Below are 20,952 nucleotides of genomic sequence, written 5' to 3' on the forward strand. Positions count from 1 at the left end.
TTGAAGGCAGGAAGAGAAGGGGACGGCAGAGGATGAGATGGTTGGATGGCATCACCGACTCAATGGACATGAGTTTGAATAAACTCTGGGAGTTGGTGATGGACAGGGAGGCCTGGCGTGCTGCAGTCCACGGGGTTGCAAAGAGTCAGACACAACTGAGCGACTGAACTGAAATGAAGAAGCACACTTTTTAGGGAGTCATTAGCACCCCTGTAAAGCTTGGCAGGAGCTACCGTCAGTATGCTATGGGTGATGACAAGAGAAGCTGCCATGGGATTGGACTCCAAAACGTTAGAACCAGGGTGCAGGGCATAGCTGTCAGTCTCACACTAGAAAGAACGGCTTAAGTGGACGTTTTCCCGTCAGGTTCTCTGAAGAGTTAGCTACCGATTGCTGAGGGTCAAGGCACATGTATACACATATTTGTTTACTTACAGAAATGTTATATATAAAAACTACCTTAGAGGTGAATGGGCTGAGTTCCTTGTCAAGAAGATGAAGGAACTAGCAAATATAGTGGAAAATTGATGTGTTCAAGGTCACATAGGTAAACGCACAACTTTGTCAAGAACCTGGTCCTCCTGATAGATTCCAGGGTACCATGATATCTGTTCATAGAAAAAGGACAAAAAGAAAGACAGAAGTGAGAAATGAAGGAGACAAAGCTCCAACTATCACACTGAAAGGGAATATTAAGCATTTTAATAATCCATTAACTCATGACCCTTCTCCAAAGACCTTCCATTAAAGAAAAAAGAAAAGAATTGTATTTTTGTGGGATTTTAGAAATCACAAAAAGTAGCATAGGAATTTTACCCTTTATTTATTTATTTTTAAAGAGAGTAAGTGTTTTCTGATACTTTCTGATGAAGCTTTAAAGGGAAGGGAATAGTTTTGAGCACTCAGGGAAATAATGACACTTGGTTTCCTTTACCTTTACTTTGTCCTCTTTTCTTTCTTTTTTAAAGAGCTTTTTTTTTTTTCTTCTTCCTATTGATGTGGACTGTTTTTAAAGTCTTTGTTGAACTTGTTGCAATATTGCTTCTGTTTTATGTTTTGTTTTTTTGGCCAAGAGGTATGTGGGATCTTAGCTCTCTCACCAGGGATTGAACCCTGCATTGAAAGATAAAGTCTTAACCTCTGGCAGTCAGGGAAGTCCCTGGAAGGTGCTTCTTGCTGAGCACATACCTCTGTAAGCAGATAGTGTTGCTTTCACATACACTTGGTAAAAATTCTTCAAGAAAGGTAACTTTCCCTACTAAACTCAGTTTGGAATATATTGTTTGGCTTTCCATATATGGATATATGATAATATAAAAATGTGAAAGTTTTAAGTATATTATTATAAAAATGTCAATATTTATATACAATATTATTTATAAACACTGGCAAAACCACTTGAAATATTTTTAAAGTTCTATTACATAGATATGATATAAAATTCATATTTTATGATGACTCAAGAAAAATTTAGAGGTACAAAAAGCATTTTGATGTCCTCTGGCCTCCTCTCTCCTCTGTGCTGTGCACTGTGTATCAGCATTACGCGTCAACCCATCAACAGAAACGCGTGCTCAGCCGTAAAGACCAATCCTCTCCCAGCATCAACGACTCATTAATAGAAAACCTTGCTTCTTGATCTTGTAAGGGGCCACAGGCATTTTTAGATTTGGACTGTGTAAGCTGTCAATGGGCTTCCTTGATTGCTCAGTTGGTAAAGAATCTGCCTGCAACTCAGGAGATCTGGGTTTGATCCCTGGGTTGGGAAGATCCCCTGGAGAAGGAAAAAGCTCCCCACTCCAGTATTCTGGCCTGGAGAATCCCATGGACTGTATAGTCCCTAGGGTCTCAAAGAATCAGACACAACTGAGTGACTTTCACTTTCTTTCATGCAGAATGTTAACTTGATGAATTCAATAATATTTCATATCCAAAGAATTACAAAATAAGCATCTTTCCCACATACAAACACAGCCATCTTAGATTTTAATGATAAAGGAATATACAAGTTTATACATGTAAGTGTATGCATAAAGTCTCAAAAAATATAGGAAATGTCAGAAATATCACACATGTTCATAATACATACACACAAAACCTACATAGTTATCAATCTAGAAGAACACATACTAAACACATAATAACTTCTAGCACATTTCTATTTCCTTAAATTTTCAATATTTTCCAAATTTTTATAATATTAACATATTCCACTCAAAATCCAAAATTGTGATATTTCCTTAGCTGTTTGTGTGTTTGCCTTTTAAATCAACCTAAAATAACTCATAAAACACAACTATATGTTCATTACAAAGAAGTCATTGCATGTTAAAAATACTGGAGGGGTATCAATATTCTTATGATAATGGCCAACATGTATCAGTACTGCCCTAAATGCTTTGCATAAATGAATTGATTTAATCTTTATAGTAACTATGTGTGTGAGTGCATGTATGCTTAGTCACTCAGTCCTGTCAGACTCTTTGCAAACCCACGGACTGCAGTCCACCAGGCTTCTCTGTCCATGGAATGTTCTAGGCAGGAACACTGGAGTGGGCTGTCATTTCCTTCTCCAGGGATCTTCCAGACCCAGGGATTGAACACATGTCTCTTGCATTGACAGATGGATTGCTTACCACTGAGTCCCTGGGAAGCCCCTTATAGTAACTATATGGACCTGGAATTATTATTTAGCTAGTGAAATTGAGGAAACGTGAAGCTTGAATTTTCAGTGATTTATGGGTTATATAAGTAATGGAGCAACAGTCTTAGAATCTAAATTTTGGAATGTTTGGTTCCCAAGCAAGTGCTCATAATCACTCTGCTACAACTCTTCTCTCCAAAGTAAAGGAAATGATTTCTGAAATTGGTATCATTGTTCCCAAAACTGACCTCTTTTCCATCGTAACATTCTGAAGTTGGATTATGTTTTGGAATATATATGACATATTTTAAAAGCTGACAACTATACTTTTTCATTTAGGAAATCAGTTTCACTTAAAAATGTGTATAGTTAGACCATGGTTTAACATGTTTCTGGTTTCCTATTATAATGTAGATTTCCAAAGGCATATTCTTAAAAATACCCAAGATTATATTTAGTTAGGCAAATGATGGCTCAGCACAATAAATAAACAAACAAATAATTCTATTTGTCTCTGAAGAGACAGCAAGGAAATACACTATAGGAATGAAAAAAAAAAATGAGCTTTGAAGTTTAACATCACCATTATTTTAATTATTTGGAGTCCTTTCTCTTCTTCATGACCCTATTAGGTGCATTTTTTACTTCTTTGTTTCTAAGACTGTAAATGAGGGGATTCAGCATGGGAATGACAATAGTATAAAAAACAGAAGCCACTTGATCCTTTCCCAAGGAGTAGGACGTACTTGGTTTTAAGTAAGTGAAAATCATAGTGCTATAGAAGATGGTGACCCCCAGGAGATGGGAGGCGCAGGTAGAGAAGGCTTTCTGTTTCCCTGAAGTGGAAGTAATTTTCAGGATAGTGGACAGGATGGACACATAGGACACAGATATCGTGATAAGAGACACCACGAGGGTGGAGCCAGCAGAAATGAATATGATGATTTCAATGTCACGTGTGTCAGTGCAGGACAGCACTAAAATTGCTGGTCCATCACAGAAAAAGTGATAAATTATCTTTGAGTTGCAGAAATGCAATCTACTCAAGCACAGAACATTGACAGAGGTGTCCATGAAGCCAATCAAATAGGATCCAAAGACAAGAGAACAGCAGCGTCTGGTGGACATAACGACGGGGTAATGCAGTGGGGTGCAGATGGCTGCATAGCGATCATAGGCCATGGAGGACAGAAGGAAACACTCAGTGGCACCCAAGAAGACAAAGAAATACATTTGGCTGAAGCAGTTCAGGTATGAAATATTCTTCTTGGAAGTTAGTAAATTGTCTAAGGTTTTAGGGGTGATGACACTTGAGTAACTGAGGTCAAGAAATGACAAGTGACTGAGGAAAAAGTGCATGGGTGTGTGAAGCTGGGAATCCAGGCGGATTATCAGGATCATCCCCACATTGCCCAGGACAGTGATCAGGTATATCAGGAGGAAGAGGGTGAAGAGGACCAGCCTGATTTCTTCAGAGTCTGTCAGTCCCATGAGGATGAAGTCAGACACATGTGTGATATTCCTTCTGCCCATAGTGTTCAAATGCTCTAAACTGTTGAGATCAAAGTTGATACTTGACATGAATTACTTCAAAAAGCTTGATTTTTTATAAACATGATATATTTATATTTGGTGTTTTAGTTTGATGTTTCTAAAAAGTCAGAACAGGGGTGTAGAGAGTATGAAAAGAAAACTCTTAATTTGACTACCAAATATAGATATAAGGGTAACTATATATTGGGATATAATGTAGCAAAACCTAGTACAGTTGAATAGTTAGAATGACTGACAGTGTTTGAAGGCTTGTCATTATTAATGCATTTAATTACCATGAGATTATTGTACCATAGTTAGTACCATTTGACACATTCTTCATATGAGAAAAAAAAGCACTGTGAATTTAGTTCACCCAACCACAGTCAGAGCTATTAAATATTGGATCTGATATTCTACCAAGGTAGACTGACCTCAGAAGGAATACCCATAATAGTATCTATTTTCTTATTTATGATTGATTTCAGCAAATCTGCAAAATATTTAGATATAAAATAACAAAAAAAAAATTCAGCCTCCATATGTTGGAATTTTGCCCACTCTCACCACTACTATTCAATATAGTTTTGGAAGTTTTGGCCACAGCAATCAGAGCAGAAAAAGAAATAAAAAGAATCCAGATTGGAAAAGAAGAAGTAAAACTCTCATTGTTTGCAGATGACATGATCCTCTACATAGAAAACCCTAAAGACTCTACCAGAAAATTACTAGAGCTAATCAATGAATATAGTAAAGTTGCAGGATGTAAAATTAACACACAGAAATTCCTTGCATTCCTATATACTAACAATGAGAAAATAGAAAGAGAAATTAAGGAAACAATACCATTCACCATTGCAACAAAAAGAATAAAATACTTAGGAGTATATCTATCTGAAGAAACAAAAGACCTATACATAGAAAAGTATAAAACACTGATGAAAGAAATCAAAGAGGATACAAATAGATGGAGAAATATACCATGTTCATGTATTGGAAGAATCAAAATTGTGAAAATGAGTATACTACCCAAAGCAATCTATAGATTCAATGCAATCCCTATCAAGCTACCAATGGTATTTTTCACAGAACTAGAACAAATAATTTCACAATTTGTATGGAAATAAAAAAAAACCTCGAATAGCCAAAGCAATCTTGAGAAAGAAGAATGGAACTGGAGGAATCAACCTGCCTGACTTCAGGCTCTACTACAAAGCCACAGTCATCAAGACAGTATGGTACTGGCACAAAGACAGAAATATAGATCAATGGAACAGAATAGAAAGCCCAGAGATAAATCCACGAACCTATGGACACCTTATCTTTGACAAAGGAGGCAAGAATATACAATGGAAAAAAGACAACCTCTTCAACAAGTGGTGCTGGGAAAACTGGTCAACCACTTGTAAAAGAATGAAACTAGAACACTTTCTAACACCATACACAAAAATAAACTCAAAATGGATTAAAGATCTAAATGTAAGACCAGAAACTATAAAACTCTTGGCGGAGAACATAGGCAAAACACTCTTTGACATAAATCACAACAAGATCCTCTATGACCCACCTCCCAGAATATTGGAAATAAAAGCAAAAATAAACAAATGGGACCTAATGAAACTTAAAAGCTGTTTCACAACAAAGGAAACTATAAGCAAGGTGAAAAGAAAGCCTTCAGAATGGGAGAAAATAATAGCAAATGAAGCAACAGACAAAGGATTAATCTCAAAAATATACAAGCAACACCTGAAGCTCAATTCCAGAAAAATAAATGACCCAGTCAAAAAATGGGCCAAAGATCTAAACAGACATTTCTCCAAAGAAGACATACAGATGGCTAACAAACACATGAAAAGATGCTCAACATCACTCATTATCAGAGAAATGCAAATCAAAACCAAAATGAGGTACCATTACACACCAGTCAGGATGGCTGCTATCCAAAAGTCTACAAGCAATAAATGCTGGAGAGGGTGTGGAGGAAAGGGAACCCTCTTACACTGTTGGTGGGAATGCAAACTAGTGCAGCCACTATGGAGAACAGCGTGGAGATTCCTTAAAAAAAACTGGAAATAGAACTGCCATAAGACCCAACAATCCAACTCCTGGGCATACACAGTGAGGAAACCAGATCTGAAAGAGACACGTGCACCCCAATGTTCATTGCAGCACTGTTTATAATAGTCAGGACATGGAAGCAACCAAGATGCCCATCAGCAGATGAATGTATAGGGAAGCTGTGGTACATATATACAATGGACTACTACTCAGCCATTATAAAGAATTCATTTGAATCAGTTCTAATGAGATGGATGAAACTGGAGCCCATTATACAGAGTGAAGTAAGCCAGAAAGAGAAAGACCAATACAGTATACTAACACATATATGTGGAATTTAAAACGATGGTAATGATAACCCTATATGCAAAACAGAAAAAGAGACACAGATGTACAGAACAGACTTTTGGACTCTGTGGGAGAAGGTGAGGGTGGGATGTTCAGAGAGAACAGCATTGAAACAAGTATACTATCAAGGGTGAAACAGATCACCAGCCCAGGTTGAATGCATGAGACAAGTGCTCAGGGCTGGTGCACTGGGAAGACCCAGAGGGGTGGGATGGAGAGGGAGGCAGGAGGGGGAATCAGGATGGGGAATACATGTAAATCCATGGCTGATTCATGTCAATGTATGGCAAAAACCACTACAATATTGTAAAGTAATTAGCCTCCAACTAATAAAAATAAATGAAAAAAATTAAAAAGCAAAAAACAAAAAAAGTTTGTGATATATATAATTGATAATTTGATATATAAATTGATATATATATATAATTGTTTGATATATACAGTTTAATGCACCATGCACTGTTTTTTCTTTCCCAATATATTTAATATTATATAATGAAATATTGATTTCAACTTTAGTGAACTTCAGTAACATATACTAAATTATAGACCATATATTCATATTAATCTTCAAACAATAGGATGCTTGTACAACTTGATAATTCAAGATTAAATTTCTTCCAAAATTATATTTCTAAATACACACATTGATTGCAGGCCCTGATAACATCAACTCTGTATTTCTGGTTCTACAAATCTTGGCATTACTTAGGGAAAGGTTTAAATGATATCACTGTACATATTCTGAAAATATCTCCATTTTATTTGATTCTATCTAAAACCTTCTACCTTTGAGAATAATACTTACTGGAGGCCAAGGTTGGTGAAATACACTTCTTTCAATATTATCTGTCTATGAAGTATGTCAGCCACAAATTTTTCTCACAAATAAAATGTGAAGATCATGTCAGTTGAAAATTTCTGTAATAAACATGGTTATTTTTTGAGGTAAATTATTTTTAATTTTTAATGCAATCATTTTGTTTTCTTCTGTAGGGAAAGGTAAATCAAACTAGAAATTTCATTCAGCTCTTGATCAAATGTAAAATTTTCCAGGAAGTTATGCTTGAAAAGAATTTCAGGGCCCCACACTCTAGGTACATCAGCAGAGCAGAGCATGCTTTTCATCTCCTCCTAATATTTCCAGGGTAGTTCATATACTGGGAATTGTTGATAATGAAATATTTGCTCATCCCTGTGGACCAGTTATCAAGTAAGATTTCTTTGCCTGTCTCCAGGGACAAAAGTTCAAGGACCAAAAGCAGCTATGATGGGATTTGAGAAGCTAGTTGTCTTTTCTCTTAGGAGCCAGAAAATGAAGGGCCTAATGGCTTGGTCTACCTCTGTGATGCTCTATATTTATGCCCAGGGTGGTAGAGAAACTATTTCTAGGAAAATATCTACTCTATGACTAAAATCGTCAGGGGCAGAGTGATACATTTTTGACAAAAATTTTGATATTTAAATGTGTAATATTATTTAGGGAGTAAATATGTTTGTTAAAAAGAAAACAAGAATATAACAAAATTCAAAGAATGATATGAAAAAACCCAAAACTGTTGTAACAATTTAATGAATTTCTCCCAAATATTTTTGTCATGGAGTACTTATCTGTATACCTCCAGATTTGCATAATCACTATCATACTGTATACTCAGTATCCACTCTCATTTTGTAACTAAAAGCCACCTCAAAAACCATAATAAATGCAAAACTATGAGGAGAAAGTTTTTCTTACTTAATATTTTCTAGCACTGGAACTCATTATGTTCACTTTAGTGTTTTTCCTGATTTCAAACTATTCTTATACCATTCACTGTGTCATGTCAGAAACCAAAGCATGATCAGAGATTTTTAAAATCTCTCTTAATTTAATGATGGTCTAGCTTCATTTCTTAATGATTACAGTTTTAACTATGCTATATATATATATATAAGATCATGCTATATATATATATGGGCTTCCCTGGTGGCTCAGATGGTAAAGAATCTGTCTGCAATACTGGAGAATAGGGTTTGATCCCTGGGGTGGGAAGATCCCCTGGAGAAGGGAATGACTATGTACTCCAGCATTCTTGCTTGGAAAATTCAATGGACAGGGAAGCTGGAGGGCTACAATCCATGTTGTTGCAAAAAGTCAGACATGACTGAGTGCCTAACACTGTCACTTCCATATATATATACAGATATATATATATATATATATATACATATATAATAATTTTAATAATTTTCAATAATGATAATGAACTATCTTGAAGGCAACTAATCTGACTCAGACATGGTGCTTAGAAGAAAAAAAATCAATGTTAAATTAATAAAGAGAATGAGGGATGAATTAAGACAGTATCCTCAAAAATAAAAGGATCACCCAGTTTCTCTTTTTAATACTATAGATTTAATGAATTTTTTCTGCCCAATCTGAAGAAATGAGAGTCTCTAAATATACCTCGCAAATGTCACAGTGATATTCTATACCTAGTACTTCATGTTTATACACATACACACAAACATGCATATCATTGTTGTTCAGTTGCTAAGTCATGTCCGACTCTTTGCGATTGTGTGGATGGCAATAAAACAGCTTCCCTGTCTTCACTATCTCCTGGAGTTTGCTCAAACTCAAGTGCACTGAGTTGGTGATGCCATCCAACCGTCTCATCCTCTATCAGCCCCTTCTCATCTTCAATCTTTCCCAGCATAAGGATCTTTTCTAATGAGTTGGTTCTTCGCATCAGGTTGCCAAAGTGTTGGAGCTTCAGCTTCAGCATCAGTCCTTCCAAAGAATATTTGGAGTTGACTTCCTTCAGGAGTGACTGGTTTGATCTCCTTGCTTCCCAGGGGACTCTCAAGAGTCTTCTCCAGCACCACAGTTTGAAAACATCATTTCTTCAGTGCTCATCATTCTTTATGGTTCAACTCTCACATCCATGCATGACTACTGGAAAAACCATAGACTTGACTATATGAACAGGTGCTCACAAAGTGATATCTCTGCTTTTTAATATGCTGTCTATACTCTGGTTTTTCTTCAGATCATATAAATCTTTCACCTTTTAATATGCTGACTAGGTTTGTCACAGATTTTCTTCCATGTCATAACTTTTCCTCCATGGAGCAAGTGTCTTTTAATTTCATGGCTGCAGTCACCATCCACAGTGATTTTGGATCCCAAGAAAATAAAATCTGTTACTGTTTATATTTGCCATCTATTTACCATGAAGTGATGTGACCAGATGCCATGATCTTAGTTTTTTGAATGTTGAGTTCTAATCCAGGCTTTTCACTCTCCTCTTTCAACTTCATTAAGAGAGTCTTAAGTTCCTTTGCACTTTCTGTTTTTAGGGTAGTATCATCTTCACAACTGAGGTTGTTGATACTTCTCCCGGCAATCTTGATTCCAGCTTGTGCTTCATCCAGGTGTGCATTTCACATGATGTCCTCTTCATAGACGTTAAATAAGCAGGATGAAAATACAAAATCTAGACCTACTCCTTTCCCAATTTTGAACCAATCCGTTGTTCCATGGCTGGTTCTAACTGTTGCTTCTTGACCTGAATACAGGTTTTTCAGGAGGCAGGTAAGGTGGTCTGGTATTCCCATCTCTTCAAGAATTTTCCACAGTTTGTTGTGATCTATATAAAATTTTTAGCATAGTCAATGAAGCAGTAGAAGTTTTTTTTTTTTCCTGGAATTCTATTGCTTTTTCTCTGATACAATGGATACTGGCAATTTGATCTCCAGTTCCTCTGCCTTTTCTAAATCCAGCTTGTACATCTGGAAGTTCTTGGTTCACATGCTGTTGAAGCCTATCTTGAAGGATTCTGAGTATTACCTTGCTAGCATGTGAGATGAGAGCAACTGTACTGTAGTTTGAACTTTGGCATTGAAATGAAAACTGAACTTTTCCAGTCCTGTGGCCATTGTTGAGTTTTCCAAATTTGCTGACATATTGAGTGCAACACTTTAACAGCATCATCTTTTAGGATTTAAAATGGCTCAGGTGGAATTCCATCACCTCCACTAGCTTTGTTCATAGTGATGCTTCCGAAGGCCCACTTGACTTCACACTCCAGGATGTCTGGCTCTAGGTGAGTGACAATGCCATTGTGGTCATCTGGGTCTTTAAGACCTTTCTTGCATAGTTCTTCTGTATATTCTTGCCACCTCTTCTTACTCTCTTTTGCTTTTGTTAGGTCCTTGCTGTTTCTGTCTGTTGTGCCCATATTTGCATGAAATGTCCCCTTGTTATTTCTAATCTTTAAAAGTTATCAATTCTTAGAACTTAGAGAGACACATTATAGGGATTAAGAAATTAAATTTTGCTGTTTTATGCTATACCTTACTGCATAACTTGTGCAAACTCTGGGAGATGGTGAGGGGCAGGGAAGCCTGATGTGCTGCAGTCCATAGGGTCTCAAAGAGTTGGACACAAATTGGCAACTGAACAACAACCACTGCAAAAATGTATCCCTTTACTTTGATATCAAGGTAAAGTCAGTTTGTCAAATAGACTAGAAAAATAAAATGCCCATAAAAATAAAATGAGGTAATATGCTTTTGAAAGAGGAGAGAGGAGCCAAAAAGTTATTCTTAAATATATGCAAGTGAAAGCAAATAACAATAGCTGTAAATATAAAGTCTAGAAAATGTGAATATCAGAGCAAAAATAAGTCTTCATAATTTAATGGCATTCAAATATGAAAGGGAATTTTTAAAATAAAGTAGGGGAAAATAATGCAAGACAAATAAATTTATCAAGAGTTTTGAATTGGTAAAAATAATTTAAACATTTATTTCCTAAAAGAGAGTTTGAATTTTAACATTTAAAAAGTACTTTGTAAAAAAATAAACAGATGCCATTTTAGATAGAAACCAATATAAATTAAAAAAATAAAATGTTTGTAATTATTATTATTTGAATATAATGATCTATTTAATTACAAAAGTGTAGAAAATTATGAAATAATTGGAAAATTTTAAATATATTCTTATGCTTTATGTAGAGAAAATTAAAGGTAATGTACAAAATTTTTAAATAAAGGAAATTTTAGCACTCTACCTGATTAAAGCTAATAGGTTGCTGCAACATTTGATTTCATTGTAATTTAGTAGCTTTACAACTTGTCTTTGCTACAAATATTAATACAAATGAGACAAGCATTTAAGTAAAAAAAAACTTTTTAATAATCATGCCAAACCTATAGAAATCAGGAGAAAAGCAATGAGGTCTTAAAATACATAGAATTTCAATGAAGAACCAGTGTACTGAAGCTTGTTGACATGTCACAGAAGTAAGCCTTTTAAAATGATTTCTTTGGGGGAAGGTTCAATCCAAGAGGGAGGGGATGTGTGTGTATCTACCTGATTCAGTTCATTGTATTGCAGAAAATAACCAAATCAATCAAAAGTAATTCATAAAAAAGTGAATATTCAATAAGAAAAAGCCATGTACATATAAAATACTGCAGGATTATGAGTGTTCAAACAATAATGGCCAGAGCTTATTTGTATGTCCTTAAATGCCATCATTATCTGATTTAATCTTTACAGAATATTTGTGGGCCTGGAATTATTATTTATCTTGAGCAAGATAAATTACTATTTTTCTTGAGGAAACTTGAAATTTAAACTTTCGGCAATGCTTTAAAGGGTTATATAAGTACAAGTGCAGCAGATCTAGAATCTAAATTCTGGAATGGTTGGTTGGGTCTGGGCAAGTGCTCATAATCACTCTGTTATGTTGATTCTCCACTAAGTAGAGGAAATAATTTCCAAAATAATTTACTATTCCCAAAACTGAGCTATTTTCCATCATAAAATTATGGGAAGTTGGTTTATCCATGTGAACTTGTTTGATATAATTTCAAAGATGAAAACTATAATCTTTCATTTTGCAAACCAGTTGCCTTTAAAAATGTATGTATACAGACCATGATTTAACATGGTTCATGATTTCCAATTACAGTGTAGATTTCTAAAGGCATATTCTTAGAAATATTTGACATTATATTTAGTCAATCAGGATGGTTCAACAACAACATAAATAATAAATATTACTAATTCTATTTGTTTCTGTAGAGAAAGCAAGGAAATACACTATAGGGATGGGGGAAAATGAGCTTTAAAATTTTTCATCACTGTTATTTTAATTGTTTGGGGCCTTTTCTATTCTGCATGACTCTTCTGAGAGCATTTTTCACTTCTTTGTTTCGAAGACTATATATGAGTGGATTTAACATGGGGATGACAATAGTATAAAACACAGAAGCCACATGATCCTTTCCCAAAGAGTAGGACTTACTTGGTTTTGCATACGTAAAAATTGTGGTGCCATAGAAGACAGTGACTGCCAGGAGATGGGAGGCACAAGTAGAGAAGGCTTTTTGTTTCCCTGAAGTGGAAGTAATTTTCAGGATGGTAGACAAGATGGCCACATAGGATGCAGACACCATGATAAGAGACACCAGTAGAGTGGAGCCAGCAAATGTGGATATAATGATTTCAATGGCATGCGTGTCAGTGCAGGACAGCGCTACAATCGGGGGTGTCTCACAGAAAAAGTGATAGATTACATTGGAGTCACAGAAATGCAATCTGCTCATGCAAAGCACATTGACAAAGGCGTCCATAAAGCCAATCAAATAAGATCCAAAAAGTATGGAGCAGCAGCGTCTAGTGGACATAACAGCCAGGTAATGCAGAGGGTCGCAGATGGCTACATAGCGATCATAGGCCATGGAGGAGAGAAGGAAACATTCAGTGGCAGCCAAGAAGATAAAAAAATTCATCTGGATGAAGCAGTTCAGGTATGAGATATACTTGTTGGAAGTCAGTAAGTTGTCTAAGGTTTTAGGGGTGATGACGCTTGAGTAGCTGAGGTCAAGAAATGACAAGTGACTGAGCAAAAAATACATGGGAGTGTTAAGCTGGGAATCCAGGCGGATTATCAGGATCATCCCCACATTGCCCAGCACAGTGATCAGGTATATCAGGAGAAAGAGGGTGCAGAGGGCCAGCCGGATCTCTTCAGAGTCTGTCAGTCCCATGAGGATGAAGTCAGACACATGTGTGATATTCCTTCTGCCCATAGTGTTCAAATGCTCCAAACTGTTGAGATATCAAAGTTGATACTCAGCAAAAATGTCTTCAAATAGTTTGCATTTTCATTGATGACATGACAAATTTATGTTAGTTTAGTGTTTCTAGGATGTGATAATAATGAAGTGTGTAGAGTATGAAGAGAAACATCTTAATTTGATTGCCAAATGTATAAATATAGAAACAGACATAAACTGACACTTGGATATAATATAATAAATGCTAATATATTAAAAACAATTAGGATAGCCCTAACACCATTTCCTTTTGTTAAAATGTTTAATTTTCATTAGACTATTACATCATAGGTATTACTATTACCCACATTTTTTAGGTGAGAAAAAGTGCACAGAGAATTTAGTTAATTTTTTCAGTCAGGGCTATTTCATGTTTTCTCTGTAATTCTACCAAGATAGATTGATCCCAGAGAGTATGCTCATGATACTTTATTCCTATTTATAATTACCTTCAGCAAACCTGAAGATAAATGCTAGATATAAAAGGAACAGTGGTAGAATTGTTTTAATGTATCATGTACTGTTCACTACATTCAAATATTCTTCAATACTAATGAAAAATAAATAACAACCTCTTGACGTTTTAATTGTAAAGAGTATCAAAATTGTAGCTTCATATTCATATTAATTTCCAAAATATGCATTTTCCTAATTTGACTATTAAAATCAAATTTCTTCTAAAATTAGCAATTTCCTTGCAGACCTTAATTACATCAATTTTATATTTCTGGATCCACAAGTCCTGGAACTTCTTAGGGTAAGAAGAAGAAATGATAGAGCAAGTAATCATTCAAATAATATCAGTAAGAAATGATATAGAAATCACTTAAATGATATCTGTGAGAAATGATACAGATACCATTTAAAAAATGGTACCTGTATGCAGAGATTTCTGATAATTCCTTATTATATTTGAACCAAACAAAAGTCTTCTAAATTTGAGAATAGTACTTACCAGGAGGCAAAGTTAGTGAAAAATCATTTTCTTCTAATATTATCTGTCTAGAAGTATGTCAACCTCAAATTTTGCTCACAATGAAATATGAAGATATTTCAGTCAAAAACTTCTGTAATATTTGTTTTCTTTGAGATAAGTTCTTTTGACTTCTTAGTGCATTCATTTTGTTTTATTCTGAAAGAAAAGTTAATCAACATAGAAATTCTGTTCAGCTGGTGATCATGTGTAAATTTTGCCTGGAAGTTGTGTCTAAAAAGAACATCAAGGCTCTACCATGTAAGTAAACAGAGCACAGTATGCCTTGCCTCTTATATTAAAAATTTCAAGGTACCTCACATACGGGGGACTGATGTTAATGCAAAATTTCATCATCCCTGTGGACTAGTTTCAAGGAATATTATTTTGTATGTCCCTAAGGACAAGATTTCTTAAACTAAGTGTAGCTTTGCTAATGTTTTCAAAAGCTAGTTATCTTTTCTCTTAGGAGTCAGACAGTGAAGAGCATGATGGTTTAATCTTCCTTTGTGATGCTCTATATTTATGCATGTGGTGATAGAGAAACTATTTCTAGAAAAATGCTTGATTACTTTATGACTGGAACCATTAGGGACAAAATGATGCATTTTTCACAATTAAACTTTTATATTTAAATCTGTAACATTATAGGAGTTACTATGTTCATAGAAACAAAATGAAATCTGAAAATATGAAGGGAATTCTAGGCAAGGTTAGAACTAATTTTTTTAAGTTTTATTGAAATATAATTGATACAGGAAGATTTGCACTCATTTACTAGGTACATATTGATGAGTTTGGACTTCTGTATATATCCATGATGCCATCACCACAATCAAAGCTCTAAACCTATCCAAAAATCTCCAAAAATATCCTTGTGTTCTTTTTTGCATATGTATAATTTATGATGACAACTGATTTTTCTAAAATAACTGTTGCATACTAAAACATATCAGGAAAAATAAAGATACAAAATGAGAATATAATAAAATTCAAAAGTGATATGAAAATAATCAACCTCTTGTAATATTTGATGAAGTTTTCTTAATTTTTCTGGTTCATAAATGCTTATTTGGGTGCCTCTAGATTTGCATACTTTTTATCATACTGTATACTTAGTATCCATCTGCATTTTATAACTAAAATTTCACAACATACTATGACCAATGTTGTGCTGTCCTTTCCTAAAACCCATAATTTCATGCATTATGCATTGAGTGATACTCCATGACCAACTTTCCTCCAGAAATGTTCATCAAATACTGCATTGTGGTGAACCAAGGACGAAAGAGCAGATAAAAGCAAGGAGGGTCCTGGAATGCAGGAACAGGAAAACCAGACCCTTATCATCCTTCCCTTCCCCAGGTTGTAACTATTAATGGATTTCAGGTCCTCCTGAGCAGTATAAACTGTCTCCCTTCCTGCCCCATAGGAGGGGAGAAGGCATTTGCCTTACTCTTACCCCCGCTCAGTATACATGCCTCATCCAGTCAGCAAATGACCCTCAAGACCCCTACCCCACCCCTTGTACCCTTGGTATAAAAGTGGATTAAGGACCTGTGTTCAACGTAGGTTCTCCCTTGAGCTGGCCTGCTGTTCTAACAGTGTCTCCCACTCTAATAAACTTTATTTCCCTCTCATTCTGTCTATTGTCTGGAAATTCTTTTCCAACCCATGCCTAGACCAGGACAAGTATTGCATTGAGGATGATTTATCAAGATGAGGAAACAAAGGAAGAGTCTAAAAGGGACAGACTAAGAATAGCTTACAATGTTATTATAAAGTTTCTGCTGATTTGTGATAATTAAATCCATGTTAACATAGATTTAAAAGTGACTCTTACAGAGAAGGAAGGCTGCTCACACTGCACTTTCAGGTAATAACTTATTGGTGTTGATAAAGGAGCTACTTTTGTATGTGTTATATTTTTGAAGGGCGATTCTACTCAACAAATTTAGTTTTGATAAACAGACGTCTTTGGAAATTAAAAAAAAATTAAAAAGCAGTGTAAACCTATTTGATAATAGGCAACTGTGAGAGTTAAGCCAGCAATTGAGAAACTAATGGTAATTTTTAATGTAAATACCACCTCTGTAACAATGGTAATTTCAAAATTACTAGGACCAAGGTTTTCTTGCTCAATGATGTCCCAAAGTTGAAACTCATTTTGTTCATGTTTAGTGGTATGTCTTCCGGCTACTCTCATATGTCAACAAGAAACTGGCATTTACCAAGAGCATTGCCAATGACTGAACAACACAGGCATTTACCATCTTCCTCTATGGAGACTGAACTCCATGCTGCTATAGATGTTGACCTTCAACATCCCCTGAGGGTGTTCAGGGTGGAGTGAGGCACTCTGTGCTCCAGGGAATCTGGTGGGACAGGTCTTTAGATAGTTGGATTTTTTAGGAACAAATTTTATGATCTCAATCCTTGCATCTCCTCATATCTAGAGAAGCATTAAGCACTAAATCCCTTCATGGTGACCTCAGATCCTTATGACTAACAAAAATCCTTTTGCAGAGTAAGTGCTTCATGGTACTGAACTCACTTCACCGAAACCTTATATACCGACCAACCCCTGCCGCTTTGGAGCAGTCTCTCAGAGCTATCTGAGATGCTGCCTCTGGGTTGCAGTCCTAATTTTGCCCCCAGTAAAACTTAACTCACAACTCTCGAGTTGTGCATTTTTTTTTAGTCCACTCATACCATTTATTTTGTCATGTTGAAAGCAGGTCCTCCTAAAACTGAGCTCCCCTGCTGAGTTTATGATTAACATCTCTATGCAAATGGCATCTCTTTTTTTGTCCATCACTTGTTCCCCACAAGGTTGAAGATTATCAAAAAAAGTGGGATTGAAATGCAGAGGAACCCGTGGGGCCCTCTCAAGTACAAAAACATTGTCCCCCAGCTTCTTATATGTAGAAAGAAGACTTTCATCCTCCTAGACTTACCCTGAGTCCCAAAGGGCATATTCACACAGTAACTAATTAGGGCTTGAAAAAGTTGGCTTAAAACTCAACATTCAGGAAACTAAGATCATGGCATCTGGTCCCATCACTTCATGGCAAATAGGTGGAAATAGGTGGAAAAGGTGGAAACAGTGGAAAAGGTGAGAGACTATTTCTGGGGGCTCCAAAATCACTGCAGGTGGTGATTGCAGCCATGAAATTAAAAGATGGTTTCTCCTTGGAAGAAAAGCTATGATCAACATAGACAGCATATTAAAAAGCAAAGACATTACTTTGCCAACAAAGGTCCATCTAGTCAAAGCAATGGTTTTTCCAGCAGTCATGTATGGATGTGAGATTTGGATTCTAAAGAAAGCTAAGTGGTGAAGAATTGATGCTTTTGAACTGTGGAGTTGGAGAAGACTCTTGAGAGTCCCTTGGACTGCAAGGAGATCCAATCAGTCCATCCTAATGGAAACCAGTCCTGATTATTCATTGTAAGGGCTGATGTTAAAGCTGAAATTCCAATACTTTGGCCACCTGATGCGAAGAGCTGACTCATTTGAAAAGACCCTAATGTTGGGAAAGATTGAAGGCCGGAGAAGTAGCGGAAAACAGAGGATGAGACGATTGGATGGTATCACCGACTCAATGGACATGAGTTTGAGCAAGTTCCAGCAGTTGGTGATGGACAGGGAGCCCTGGCGTGCCTCAGTCCACGGGGCTGCAAAGAGTCAGACACGACGGAGCGACTGAACTGGACTGAACTGGACTGCAGTGCGCCAGGCTTCCCTGCCCACCACCAACTGCCGAGCGTGCTCAGACTCATGTCCACTGAGTCACCGATGCCATCCAAACATCGCATCTTCTGTCTGCAGGGGTCCATTCATGCATCAGTTTGTTTCACTTGTAGCTACTGCATTACTAAAGGCTCCCTAGTTGAATTTGCAGAACTGGATGAACCACAAAAAAACAAAAACAGAGGGAAGACTCTCAATTACACATCAGTTTTTCAACTACACAAGAAGATTGGCACCCCAACACATTATTCAAGGGTTAGTTGTACATTTTTTATATAAATATGTCATATGTGGGCTGAAAATGGATTATATATATTAAAAAAAGCCCAGAAAACACAGGTACTTAAAATGCTCTAGGTCTTATCAAATAATGGATTATCTTATGGCCTAACTCAAGCTTAGAATATCACCTAACCCCCACTCCTAACTTTTGCCCCATCAGCTGTTAATTCGGAGATTTAAGAAATTTGAATTTAGGTTGAAAAATTGTAATTGATTATAAAATAAATAATAAAGGACAGTTCATACATACAAATATATATGTATATATTCCATATGTGTGTATATATATATGTATGGAATAGTTTGAAATACTGCTACCAGAATTGCTCACGATTCATTTTAAGATAAAGGTAAAAACTCCAAATTTTTATCAGGAGACACAAGCTAGATTGGATCAATGGTTGGGTTCTTTGGAAGGAAGCCTTTTAAGATGTAGTAGTTTTAACTGTAATTTTTTTGATGACGTTCTTACAATCCAAGGAAGTAAACGGATAGATTTTTTTTTTTTTTTAATTATCAGGTCTTGTTCTACTACCTTAAAGCTCACTGCTGTTTGCTTTTGCTTCTGTTTGTGTTTATTTGAATGTATATGTGTGTGTGTGTGTGTGTTTCTGACATTAGGCACAGATATGTTCTGAAAAGCTTCTCTTCCTAATGCACCTTGCAGGGATCACTATCAACTGCATTTATATATAAATATATATATATATATATGTTCAGTTCAGTTCAATTCAGTCCCTCAGTCATGTCCAACTGTTTGCAACCCCATGAACTGCATCACACCAGGCCTCCCTGTCCATCACCAACTCCCGGAGTTTACTCAAACTCATATATATATATAAATACATATATATATACACACACACACACACACACACGTGTATATATATACACACACACACACACACACACACACACATACACACTGTTTTTTTCTCTTTACTTGTGGCAAATTTCCTTTATTCATTGCAAAGTAAGGGCGTGAAATGCCTTAAGGGGGCAGTTGCATTCTTGTGGGTTTTCTAAATCCCTCCAGATGCACAGAGGAACTTTTAAGAACACATTTATTATATCCTTTGATCACAAAATGAACTCCAGGGAGTCTATTCCCATTTGAACTGAGGTAATTATATAAATTAACTTTTTAACTAATTCTGTTTTCTGATATGATTGTTCTTTGATCATCCCACTCTTGCATTGACAGCATGGAATCTGTGCCTTTTGTTTTTTAATTTAAAAATTTTAAATTTCAAATCTACTACCTGTTAACTTCTGTCATTGACCTAATTTATGCGTCACTGCAAACCAACAAATTTAACTATCTTTTCTGTGCTTGTTTTTGTTTGGGGGGAAATTTAGAAAAATAGATCACAAGAATGGGTGATGATGAGGCTCGTCAATGAGCTAAACTGCTGCACATTTTTTTCTTCCACTCTCTGGTAAGTAAAATTCCTGGATTTTAATAGTCAGTGTATATGCATTCTGTCAATATAAGTTGAAATACAAAGAAGAAGAAGAAGAAGAGGTTCAGATTTTAATGTGATAAAGACTTCAAGGTATAGGGGAGTGAGGGATTTGTAATTTGGCTCTCATCTCTTTCTGTATCCTCCACTTAAGTCTCTTTCTCTATATTAACCTCAAATTTGCCATGCGACTTCTTTGGGAGTAATAAAAACGAACGATTGGATTCAATTTGGAATATCTTCTAAAGGATGAATTTCAATATAAATCATAACTATGTAAACTTATGGAGATTATTTACCTGTCTCCACAGATATTCTAGATCTATAAGGGTATTATAATAGAAGGACAATATTGTGAGATTATTAAAATGATAGGAAATAAGGAAATATTGGGCTTTACATACTGAACACAGGGCTAGCATCTCCCATGTGAAAGGATGATAATGCCAAGAAAACCGTATCCTTTATTCTGTAGGAGTGACGTTACTGTGTCTGTGTTTGTCAGTTGTTCAGTCTTGTCTGACTCTTTGCCGCCCTATGGACTGTAGCCAGCCAGGTTCTTCTGTCCATGGAATTTCCCAGGCTAGAATGCTGGGATCAAACCCAGGAAGATTGCAGGTGGATTTTTTTAGCATCTGAGCCAAGGTTACTAGTATCCTGACTTATTTACAATGTTTTCATTTTTAATATAAATGTGAAAAAAGAATTCCATCTTGTGGGCAAAATGTAGAAATAATAAATGTGCATTGGAAAAGACATAGCATATTTTAAGAAACTTG

General features: G+C 35.9%; 2 protein-coding genes across 2 annotated transcripts; both read right to left on the reverse strand.

Moving 5' to 3' along the window:
- Positions 1-3,238: 3,238 nt before the first annotated feature.
- Positions 3,239-4,177, reverse strand: LOC122450519 (olfactory receptor 8H1-like). Its single transcript, XM_043482895.1, has one exon. It carries the CDS (start codon positions 4,175-4,177, stop codon positions 3,239-3,241), a length of 939 nt encoding a protein of 312 aa, XP_043338830.1.
- Positions 4,178-12,726: 8,549 nt separating this feature from the next.
- On the reverse strand, positions 12,727-13,674 carry LOC122450499 (olfactory receptor 8H1-like). Its single transcript, XM_043482877.1, has one exon. The coding sequence runs from the start codon at positions 13,672-13,674 to the stop codon at positions 12,727-12,729; it is 948 nt and encodes a 315-aa protein (XP_043338812.1).
- Between the last annotated feature and the right edge of the window lie 7,278 nt (positions 13,675-20,952).

The sequence above is a fragment of the Cervus canadensis genome, chromosome 11, assembly GCF_019320065.1.
Source record: "Cervus canadensis isolate Bull #8, Minnesota chromosome 11, ASM1932006v1, whole genome shotgun sequence".
Lineage (NCBI taxonomy): Eukaryota > Metazoa > Chordata > Mammalia > Artiodactyla > Cervidae > Cervus > Cervus canadensis.

Excerpts from the sequence above, each read along its gene's own strand:
- LOC122450519 (XM_043482895.1), bottom strand. The coding sequence starts at position 4,177 with ATGGGCAGAAGGAATATCACACATGTGTCTGACTTCATCCTCATGGGA.
- LOC122450499 (XM_043482877.1), bottom strand. The coding sequence starts at position 13,674 with ATGGGCAGAAGGAATATCACACATGTGTCTGACTTCATCCTCATGGGA.